Below are 11,985 nucleotides of genomic sequence, written 5' to 3' on the forward strand. Positions count from 1 at the left end.
CTATCCACCTATAAAAAAAAAAGGGTTAGAACTCTATGAATTTGTTTAAGTTCACAGTAGTCTTTATTTTTCTTAATGTACTTGAGAGACGTTTCTACTTAGGATAAATGGGAATAAGATGCTATCTTGAAAATTTTAAAATCTACTTTATTTCGTTGTAAAATGAAAGAGATCAGACTTTGTCATGACATGGACATTTAAAATAAAAGGGAAAAAATGATAGTAAACCAACTCTAATTATGCTTATTTTAATAGTGCCGTGATTTGGACTTTAGAGCTTTGACAGAGTATGCATAGCCAAAATATAGAGAGTATTTGCTCCAAATCTCTACTGTTCATGCTCCAACCGCTTCTCTATATCTAAATTTTTTTTTGGCTAATGAACAGTAGCCCATCAAGTCTGATGGGCTACTATTCATTCTTCAAATCCTTTTTTTTTTTTTTTTTTTTCATTCTTCAAATCTTTTTTTTTTTTTTTCTATTATAATAATTAGATGTTGAATAAAAAAATGTTAGAAAATGTGTAGTTGTTAAAAAAAATAAATAAATAATGAATGAAGAAATCATATTTAAATGAGATAGAGAGTTTGTTGGAAAGTGTATTTGAAAAAATGGGTAGATAAAGGTAAAAGTCACTGTTCATTTTTCAAATAGTAAAAAAATTTGATGATTCTGCTGGAGATGCTCTAACCCATTAAATAACCACGAGAACTCTTAGTTTATTAATACGTGCCAAAAAAGCATCCCTTTGACACCAATTTTAGGTTTTGCTTTTTGGTTCATTTGCTTATGAATAAGTTTTTAAAATTGCCTCTCAGTTGTACTTTTATCCACATGTAATCGTTAAAAAGCTGATTCTGCACACATAATAATAAAATGTGCGTTTTTTTGCAAAATATTTTTCAATAATAAAGTGGTAGTTTGAAAAAAGTTGTTCGTAACAAAAATTGAAATTTAAAAAATTTGTGCTTTCAAAACGTGGAATTTAAAACCACATTTTCGTAACCAAGTTAAGTTTAGCCCCCAATGGATTCTTGGTTCTCTCTAATTAAGTATGTAAATGTACTGAGTTGTTTAAGATTGGGTTGAAAAAAAATTGTTTATGTTCATTTATTTAGCAAGTGAGTTAAACTCAACTTTTAATGTAAGCTTGACATCTAAACAAGTCGAGTTCAAACATAATCATTTCATGTATTCATTATTTAAGTATATAAAATATTATATATATACTAGTCTCTGAACACGCGCTCATGTGCAAGCTCAGATGCTCTTCTATTTGTTTGGGTAAAGGTCAATAATTTTCATCTATTATAATTTAGAAATATATTTTTTTTATTTTTCAAACTAATAAAAATGATAAACTTTATAGATAAGTAGTAACGGTAATTTTTTTTTTTTTTTAAATGTGAAGGGAAAAAAATCCTAAATTTTAGAAATTATATTTTTGAATTCAAAATGAAATTTGTTATTTGACATTTATGACCCTAGTTCTAAATGAAGTTACCCTTCATTAATGATGGTATTTTTGAATCATATAAAAGTTCAGTTGAAAGAGGAAATCCTCTTATATATAGTATAGATAGACTAGTCTCTGAGCACATGCTCATGGGCGGGCTCAGCTCTTCTATTTTTTTGGATAAAGGTTAATAATTTGCATTTATTATAATTTAGAAATATATATATTTTTTATTTTTCAAACTAATAAAAAGGATAAACTCTAGAGATAAGTAGTAACTATAATTTTTTTTTTTGAACATGAAGGGAAAAAATCCTAAATTTTAGAAATTCTTTTTTTGAATTCAAAATAAAATTTGTTATTTGACATTTATGACTTTATTTCTAAATGAAACTATCCTTTATTAATGAGGATATTTTTGAACCATAAAAAAGTCCATTTGAAAGAGGGAATCCTCTTATATATAGTATAGATAGACTAGTCTTTGAGCACACACTCATGTGCGAGCTCATAAGCTTTTCTATTTTTTTGGGTGAAGGTTAATAATTTACATCTATTATAATTTAGAAATATATATGTTTTATTTTTCAAACTAATATGATTCTGATAGTTCAGTGGAAGAAAGGGAAGAAGGAATTAAGAATTGGAACAAGGAACAAGGTAGAGAGAAAGAATAGGGAAGTAAACAATGAAATTCTTATCTGCATGAGCTTTACAATCCTTACTCTCTCCCTATAAGCACTACACCCCGTAACCAACTAACTACCTACTTGACACCATGGCACAACCAACTAACAGCCCACAATAGCAGTACAATAGTTTATTTGCAGTACCGTTTATCTGCACTAGTCACACGCACACTCCCACGCACCCACATGTAGGCACACACGCACACCCTTGCAAGTATATACGCACCATCTTGCACACACACACGCACACTCCCCTGCACACCCTCACACACAACTGTCACACCCATTACAAATATCAACAATAGCCTACAACTGTCACAATACCTATTTACAAATATCTACAAATATCCACAATAGCATACAACCATTGTCACACTATAGTACCTATCATAATAAAAAGGATAAAATCTAGAGATAAGCAGTAACTGTAATTTTTTTTTTGAACGTGAAGGGAAAAAAATCCTAAATTTTAGAAATTATTTTTTTGAATTCAAAATGAAATTTGTTATTTGACATTTATGACCCTATTTTTAAATAAAGTTACCCTTCATTAATGAGGATATTTTTGAATCACATAAAAGTCCATTTGAAAGAGGGAATCCTATTATATATAATATAGAATATAGATATAGATAGATAGATAGATATATGTATGTATTTAAAATATAGTTATATAGACTTAAAACTATATTAAGGGCCTGATTGGTAAGAAGATTTCTGTTTTTTTTTTTTTTCAAAATAGGAAAAAAACAATTAAAAAAAAAAATTGAACTTGAAACTAGTTTTTAGATAATAATTTTTATAATAAATGTGTTTGGCTCTTACTTTTAAGAACAATTTTCAAAATACTAGAAATGAAAAATAATTGTTTGGGAATCCATTTCTATTACTGACAATTTAAAAAAAAAAAAAAATTTATAAAAAGTAACGTGTAGAATCTGTAGATTACTTTTTTTTTTGGTGGATAATGATAAGAGAATAGAGATCATCATGTACTTTTTTTTAATGATTAGTTTCAAATTTGAAGTGTGGGAATTCTTTTTGTGACAAAGATTAGTTTCTTAATTTAAGAGATAAAAGATTTTTGACAAATATGTGGAGTCCACTGTTTTTAATTTATTTACATCTGAATCCTGAAAACACTGCTTAGTCGTTTTCAAAATCCTGTTCTAAACCAATTTTTTTGAAAACTGTATTTAGAAAATATTTGCTTAATAATAAATTCAAATATGAGACCCATCATTTTATGGATTGCAAAACAAAAAACTATATTTAAATACTTTTACCAAACAACCCTAAATATTGTGAGCTTCTAGAGCCCGTTTGGTAGAGGAGTTTGAAGAATGTTGTTTGAGTATTTTTGATATACGTGTGGGTGAAAAAGTAAATAAAAATGTGTGTAATGTTCTTTAAAATGTGAAAATATGCGTAACTTTGTAAGATAATCATTTTTATTACAAATTCACCAAAATGGGCCGGGCTCAACATCTAATTATCTAAAAGCACTTGGGCTCAAATGTCAAACACCCCCTCTGATCACAAACGTTCGCACTCAGCGCACGTTAGCACAAGGCAGTACCTCTACTCAATTCTCAGCTAAAAGTGAAAAGCGCGAAACCAACTTACCACTCCAATTTCTCACTCTCCTCCGCCCCCAACAATGGCGGGTGCGCACTGCGCCACCACCACCTTGTCTCTCCTCACACCTCCCATAAACCCCACCGTCACGCGACCAAAAGCGCGTGCATCAGCTTCGCTTCCTCTCCCACTTCCAAAACCCACACAGCGAAAAAACTATCTCCGCCCCAAAATCCTCAAAACCCTAACTAAACCCCCTTCAAACCCAGTAATTCCCATCGTGTCCCCCGATAACGAAACCGAAACCGAAAGCCCCGATTTCGAGTCTCCAACAGACGAAACATATACCGAGAATCGGGCCGCCGATATCGGTGAAACAGTTGAAGTAGAAGAGTTTCGGAGCTCCGAGACACCGGCCACTGCAGCCGATGGCATTGTAGGTAAATTATCGGCCAGGTCTGTCCTAAAATACGGTGCGTATTTGGTTGGTCTCTTTGTGTTTCAGACTATTTGTTCTGTTTGGATACTGGGAAAAGCCAATTCCGATTCAGTAAAAGACGGGAACTTGGATAGCTCTGATAATAATAGAAAGAAGAATAGTAGTAGTAATAAAGAGAAAGTTTTGTTTGGTTCTGATTCTGAATTGGAAATGAAAATCGAAGAAATTCGAGCTATGGCAAGGGAAGCTCGAAGGAGTGAGAAGAATGCCGGTAAGGAAGGCGGCGAGGATGATGAATTTGGTGAAGAAAGTTTGATTTCGAAGCGTAGAATTGGAATTGAGAAAGAGATTGGTGCAAAATTGAGTAAGTTGCAAAAGCGGTTGAATTCGAATTTGGCTAATAAGGTTGAAGATAAGGTAAAGAGGGGTAATTCGGATTCTAAGGACGCGAATGGGACATTGATGTTTAAGAAAAAGCTTAAATTTAAGAGCCCTCCAATGAAGGTGAGAAATGGTTCTAAGGGATTTGGAGGTACCAAGGATCGAATTCGTAATGTGGATAATGGGAAGAAGAGTGGTTCAAAGAGTGTAGAAGGTGACAGAAGAAAATTGCGCGGGCAAGAGTCATTGTCGGATTTGGGAAATGCTCAACAGAGAAATGGTAATGTTGCTTAGTGGGTTTTGCTTAAATTGTGTGGTGATTGCATTGATTAGATGGTTTTGCTTGAATATTGATTATTGATTTGAATTTTGTTAATTTAGGTAGTGGTTTAGTGAATGGAAGTCTTGTACTTTTGTTTTTCAATTCTTTTACTAATTGGTAGTGAGGTAAAACATTCAATACAACAAAGCTATGATCATAAGTAGTTTGGTTTAAATGTTTTGTTACAAATTTCTACTGTGTAACGAAAAGCTAGTCTATGTTATGTTTGTATGTTCTTTAATTAATTTTTAAATTGTTTAGGCCGCGTTGTCCAGAAGACTGATTCAGAAAGGTCTTCAGTTGAAGTAGTGAATTCGGAACAGTCAGTAAAGTTTGAGACTCAACATTCTCACAAATTCACAAATGGGAATGAGGGAACTGCCTCCACATCTGATAATCATGCTGTGTTTAGTATAAATGGCAATTCAAAACACAGAGAAGTTGGAGATGAACCGTTGGCTAACAAATTCATAGAAAAGCAACCAAACACTGAATCTGATTTTTGGTGGTTGAGGCTTCCTCATGTTCTGGTATGAAACTGAAACTTTGTATCTTTACTGTATTTCTCTCAATAACGTAATGTTATTCATGATTTGAGTATCATTGCCAATGTGAGACACTGAGACCTTTATATTATTTGTAAATTGAATCTATTTTACTATTCCAATCTGTGGCTTATTGTTTAGCGTTTGGACCATATCAACTTGACTAAACCATTTGCCAATTTCTTCTCATTAATAGCTGAATTACTGCCAGTCATTCAAAATCATCATGTTAGTTGAGCTCATTTTATAAGGATTGCCTAACTTATAATTCCATACGGCATACTAGCCTTATAATCAATTTTTTCCTTTTTTAATATGAAAGTAGATAGTTTCTCAACACTAGAATGTAATCCTCTTCAATCATCTTTCTGTCGTGGATGGGCACAAGATGGGCGAAAGGCTATTTTGGATTTTTTTTTACTGCACAATTAAGTTTCATGTCATTTGCATTCCTATGTTTGTTAGCACTTCATTTAAAATAAAACTTTTAATTTTATTTTGTTCGGTTGGTTAATCCACCAGAATGTAAATATAGGCTCAATGTTGTTGACCCTTGAAGTAAATCTATTATGACATGAGTCTCATTTGTTTCTTCTTCATTTGCTTAGATGTTAGTTAATGCTCTATTAACTATATTCTATATGATTTTAATTTGTCATTGTTAGAATAATGGTTAAATGATTAATTTTATATTTTCTAAAACCTTAAGCCTTTGGGACAAGTAATTTATCATGGTATTAGAGCAAGTAGTCATTAGTTTAAATCCCTGTATTCTACCTCCCATTTAAAAAAAGTTAAAGGCTCTCATGTGTTGGGCCTCAATTATTAAGCGGAGGCTGGGCCCACACATAAGGGGGAGTCTTAGAATAAATGAATAATGGTGAAATGATTAAATTCACTATTTTTTAATAGTTTAAACTTTTGAGACAATTGGCAATTTGTAAATCCTATTATGAAATTTCATTTAGATTGCTTTAACTAATTATGAGTATTTTTCGTTGTCTCCAACTAACTGTCAGTTTATCCAATTCCAGGCTATACTTATGCGTAGAGGTTCTGACCATGAAGGACAGGGGGGACTATACACCCTAAAGATTTCCCCTGAGGCACAGGAACAGCGCGACTGCTATACTGTTGCTTTTGAGGATCGTGTTGATGCCAGTAATTTCTGTTTTCTACTGGAATCATTTTTTGAAGATCTGGGCGATTTTAGTTCTGACGTTGTTCCTTTACCAGTAAAGGTAAATACCCTTAACTTTTTTTTTTTGATAAGTAAAGGAAATTTTATTCAAGGGTAAATACCCTTACTTGATTACACTTAAATGTTTGACATTACTTCTCATATTGCATTCAAAACCCACACATGCAAGATAATGTTTTTGAGGATGAACCAAGCATATGAGAATAAATTATGGAAACTCACTGTTCAAAGGGGTGCACTGAAATCACCCCTTTAAAGTCACATATCCAACACAATTATTTGGGTGTGTGACAACCTTGCAAGTGTCCCTGTCACTTTCTAGAGTAGGTCACGATTATCCCTAGATGCCATTACTTTTAGCCATAGAGATATTAGTTTCAATATGAGAGAAAAATCATTGCAGGAACTTCATGAAGCAGTATCAGATGGCATGAAGGTAATTGTTGTGAAGAAGAGGCAACTTCAACTCTATGCTGGCCAACCATTTGCTGATGTCGAGACGGCTTTGCACTCTTTGGTTGAAGGAGATCAAAGTGCCTCTACAGCAAATTCAAGATAGAATACTGACATTGTTTATCATCTTCTTCCATCCAACTGGTGGGTCCAGGTCTCTTCGATCTCATTTTTTACAAGAACCTTGGTTGGTGAAGAAAACAACCTTTTCCCGCAATGCATTATTTCCTGGTGGTTGTGGGATATGTAAAGAGCTTGTTGCTGATGAATGGCAATTATGCATCAAAATTAAGCGGGACAAAGCAGCATGCTGTGGTTGGTCCAGCGGATACAATTTTTTCATATAACTTGTAACATTTTCACATCTTATGATCTTAGAGCATCCACATCAGTGGATGCAAACTTCTCGTCTATTTTACGCGAAAAAGGCTACTTTTTCTATTTTACACACCCACTTTTACAAACCACACACATCAGTTTATCTATTTTACACATTTATTCAATAAAATATTCATTTTTTTACAATTTTTTATTATTCTCTCCCTCACCGCCCCTCTCTTTCACAGACCCATCACTACCAACGATCCCTCCACACCCAGCCACCATCATCACCACCCAACCAGCACCATCAAGAAAAACCAACTCACTCAATCCGAAACCCAGTCAATCCCAAACCCATTCATCACCCACCAAACCTGAAACCCAGTCAAGTCATCATCACCCACCCAACCCGAAACCCACTGATGATTTGATCGGCGTGGTTTGATGATCGGAGAGGCCTTCGTTTGATGATTTGATCAGCGTGGTTGGTGATCGGTGTGGTTTGATGATCGGCATGGTTCGATGATCGACGATCGCGTGGCTTGATGATTTATCGACGGCAAGTAAAAGATGATCGGCCGCAATGGAGAATGATTTGATCAGATGAAGAAAGGGAGTGTGGTGAGAATCGTGAGATGCGTATGCCCAGAGACAATGAGAGAGAATAAATTATTAAAATAATAAATAGAAGAGCACAGTAATCATGTAGCAAGTGAATAATTATACACATTTTTACACATTTATAAAAGAACTGATGTGGAGCATTTTTGAGATAAAATGTGTAAAAATGGGGTCTTTTTCTATCATACAGATTAACATCCACTGATGTGGATGCTCTTAGAACATTTACTCTCTAGGTGGCTGAAGGAAGAGGAACTGTAAACTCTGCTTTAGGTTCAGTTTTGGAAATACAATAGTGATTTTCATCAAGAAAAATCTTTAGTTAAAATAGAAGTTAGGCTGACCAAACTTTTTCAGCATTTCTCCATAAGTTGAATTATCAGGTAAAATCCAAATTTTATTTTCATACATTACCCTGCATTTTCTCCAAAAAAAAAATTACATGAAATAAAATTACATCAAACAAATAAAAAAAATCTCAACATTTTTCCGGGCGTAGATTTCATGTAAAAACCAGCATTTACATGAAACAAATACAGGGCCTCTTGCCGTGACAAGTTCATTATGCCTAGACAAGTTCTACTGCTACCACCCTCACACTACTACCCTAAGTTCTATAAAGAAGGGATAATCTTGAACATGGACTGAGCATGAATGGGTGATAAATTAGACTGGCAAAAGCTTTGCCATGCCTCCTGCTTCTGCTCTTCACTCTGTGTAAAGGCCTCATATATTGAAATCACAACACTTCTTGCAGCTTCTCTTGCCTCAGGCAGTCTATCTTTCAATAAATCTGCAGACATTTGAACCAATTCTACTAACCCAAACTCTTTCATTCCTTCTAGCCCCTGTTCATTAGACCACACACAATTAGCATCTCATTTCATATTTACATCTTGAAGGCAGCACAAGTTTCCAGACAAGAAAGAATTGTAAATTGCTAAACTTACCATCTTAGAAACACAATTTGAGATGGAAATGGCAGCCTTGGCTCTGATTCTAAAGTTGGCATGGCTAACATACACCCGGAGCTTATTAAGCAGAGGCAAGGGAGTCATTGACCCCACCATTGCGCTTAGTGCCTTGTCTGCTTCTTCACATACAAATCGCTTGTCTTGGGACGCTTTCAGTAGTAGCTGCAGCAGCTGTGAACCCAACACACAAATTCAAACCATTAATCATGACACATCATAATAAAAGTTTAGATTGCTTTCTTCTTTTAGCCTTTTTAACTTATTAACAAGGACTACAAAATAAGCAAATTGGTTTCAACAAAAAGCTAATCCAAACACACCAATGTGAGTCCCATCACACGGGATCTAACAAAATAAACTAAAATATAAAATTGAGTCCATACCAATTGATCAAATGCATCAGATGGGAAGGAGTCGAGGAACTTGTCACCGTAGGCATGGAAAATATCAGATGAAGCCATAATAGAGGTCTTGCACAAAGCACTTCTTGGATTTTTCATGGCCTTCACCAACGCCAACACTACTTTTTCCCTGTGTTAGAAAATCCCATCACTCCCACAGAAGAAAAAATATATACTAATAATGCATTTTCTTTTTCACTGATAGTATATAGCAACATTTAAGAAACAAGACAGAGGAGTCTCTTACAAGAGCGGAAGCAATAGAGTAGAATGATACAACGCAAATCGCCTAACATCATTCAGTGACTCACAAACTTTTATCCAATCCTTTGACTCTAACCCTTCAATCAAGCTCTGCATTTCCAACCAATCAAAAGTAAGAAACCAAGATTAGACCAAAATAACAAATGGGTTTCCTCAAAAACACAATCTTGGTAAATAATTCTACATATAACATGATCAAATAACCCTCTTGAAATAAAGACGTACTTGGATCTTGGACTCAGGATTTGGTACGGCCTCGAGATTTTCAGACAAAATATATTCAACAGTGGCATCAGCAGCAGTGGGTGCCTTGTTCTCGTCATTGACAATAGAATCAGATTGTTTTTGGATTGGAACCACAACTTTTGCTTGCTTTTTGGGCCTTTCTGGTGTTGTTGGAAGAGCATTATCAATGGGTCTCAACGCCATTGTGAGAGAGAGAGAGAGAGAGATGAAGAAATTTGATTTGAAGGGCTGGGCGGAGTGGGGTTCTGATTCTTAACAGGGAAAGTATGTTAATTCTGCCTTTCAAGTTACCAAACTGGTTGTAGTATAAAGGATCTTACTTTTCTCGTTTTAAATTTTAAATTTTGAAAAAGTTGAAAAGAGACGTTGGGCTCTTTCGGTAACGGCAACATTTTCAAAAGGAGGGAATAGTATGCAGTTGAAAACAAATTCTGCGGTTGCTACATTTGAATTTTTTTTAGGGACGCGTGGCATGATGATATTGAATACGGTGGGGGTGCAGGAACAATCAACGGCCTTTTTATTATAAAAGGATCAAGGGCCCTGATCTTGATCCATGTTCTTTTTGGTCGGTCTCGATCTTTATCTTATTCTCAATCTCATCCAATATCTCCCTCTCTATTTTTTTGGGCAGAGGACTAAGGTATACGGTAGGTTTTGATGTTCCAGCGTATTTTTATTTTTGAAAAATTATATTTTATCATCCTAAATTCTAATGTTATACTAATTTGCACATTGTTATCAATTTTGCCATTATCTTAGATGGAAAATTAAAGTTTAAGATATAAAGTGTAATTGGTTTAAAAAAAAAAGAAAAAAAAGATATAAAGTGTAATTAAGTGCCCGTTTGGATTCAAATTATTGTGGCGTCTGCGTTTTTGTTATGCGGTTTTCTCTTTTTTTTTTTTTTTTTGGTTCAGCCCGCATTTGTTGACTTTTGCACAGTAAACAGTGCACTTGTGTACTGTTTACGGACCCACAAATTTCATTATTTAGCAACTTTTTCATTAAAAATGGGTCCCACAACACTATTCACACATTTAAAAATTATTTTGCTACAGTATTTTCAGTTTCAGTTTTCAGTTTCAGCAAAAATAAGCTCAATCCAAACGGACCCTAAGAGTATAGAAACAGGTTAAATTACTAACAAAAATTAATATGGCCAGAATAAAAAAGAAATTAAATATGACTAAAAGTCTTATAGCTCAACTATTACCTCTTGATGTTTCCAAGAGAGATATTTTTGGTTCAAATCCCCACTCCTAGTTATTGATGTATAAAAAAAAAAAATTAAGATCAAAATGAAAAAAAGAAAAGAAAAGAAAAAAAGCTTTAAGTTCTAAAAATATAATGTGGATTTGGGAGTAATATCTATAAGCATCATCCAATGTATAAGTTATTTAAATTTTAACCAAAATAAATTATACAGAAAGATTTAAAACACAATATTTTGGGTTCTAAATTGTAAAAGCCTAAAACATTGTATGAAGTTTGCTTTCTTTTATTAGTTTGGCTTGCCTTTAGTGGTGCTCTTGAACAACATGAGTCCCAAATCATATACTTATACTATATAATAAAACTGGTGTTTTAGAAGCTGTGGTTGTATCAAAAAACTTGTTATCTACTTTTTATTTTATTTTTTTTGAATTGCTCTTATCAACCTTAAGATAATTTACTAATAGTTTTTTAAAATTTTGTCTTTGATGCATGACTCATTATTTTTTTGGGGTAAAAATAGCTATACGTATTAAGTACTAACCATTTTTAATTGACTTGATTGAAATTGTTTCCAAGTTTTTTTTGTGTGTGTGTGTTGAATATGAAAAAAGTTGTACTCAATGCACAAAGCTCACTTTTTTTATTTTATAGAAACAAATACGCACACAAGAGAGGGAAATATATTTTAACACAAAGCTACATTACAAAACTCTATTTAAAAGTTATGGTAACTTTAAACGAAATTAAAAATCAAATATTAACCAGGATTTAAGCCCAACAAAAGAAATGTGAACTACTTTGAACTCCAAAACTTTTCTTCGAGATTGCTGGTTACCTTTTCTTCGAAAGCATGACTGCCTTAGCATGACCATCTTA

The 11,985-nt window shown here is 33.7% G+C and overlaps 2 protein-coding genes across 2 annotated transcripts; one reads left to right on the plus strand and one right to left on the minus strand.

Moving 5' to 3' along the window:
- Positions 1–3,692: 3,692 nt before the first annotated feature.
- On the plus strand, positions 3,693–7,510 carry LOC115995477. The gene is made up of 4 exons (XM_031120058.1): positions 3,693–4,823; positions 5,127–5,395; positions 6,445–6,651; positions 7,015–7,510. Exons 1-4 carry the CDS (start codon positions 3,806–3,808, stop codon positions 7,168–7,170), a joined length of 1,650 nt encoding a protein of 549 aa, XP_030975918.1. The 5' UTR covers positions 3,693–3,805; the 3' UTR covers positions 7,171–7,510.
- An 813-nt stretch (positions 7,511–8,323) lies between these two features.
- Positions 8,324–10,277, minus strand: LOC115995478 (TOG array regulator of axonemal microtubules protein 1). The gene is made up of 5 exons (XM_031120059.1): positions 9,871–10,277; positions 9,629–9,735; positions 9,364–9,511; positions 8,957–9,151; positions 8,324–8,854 (listed from the first exon to the last, which is right to left on the minus strand). Exons 1-5 carry the CDS (start codon positions 10,072–10,074, stop codon positions 8,621–8,623), a joined length of 888 nt encoding a protein of 295 aa, XP_030975919.1. The 5' UTR covers positions 10,075–10,277; the 3' UTR covers positions 8,324–8,620.
- Between the last annotated feature and the right edge of the window lie 1,708 nt (positions 10,278–11,985).

The sequence above is a fragment of the Quercus lobata genome, chromosome 6 (assembly GCF_001633185.2).
Source record: "Quercus lobata isolate SW786 chromosome 6, ValleyOak3.0 Primary Assembly, whole genome shotgun sequence".
NCBI classification, from domain to species: domain Eukaryota; kingdom Viridiplantae; phylum Streptophyta; class Magnoliopsida; order Fagales; family Fagaceae; genus Quercus; species Quercus lobata.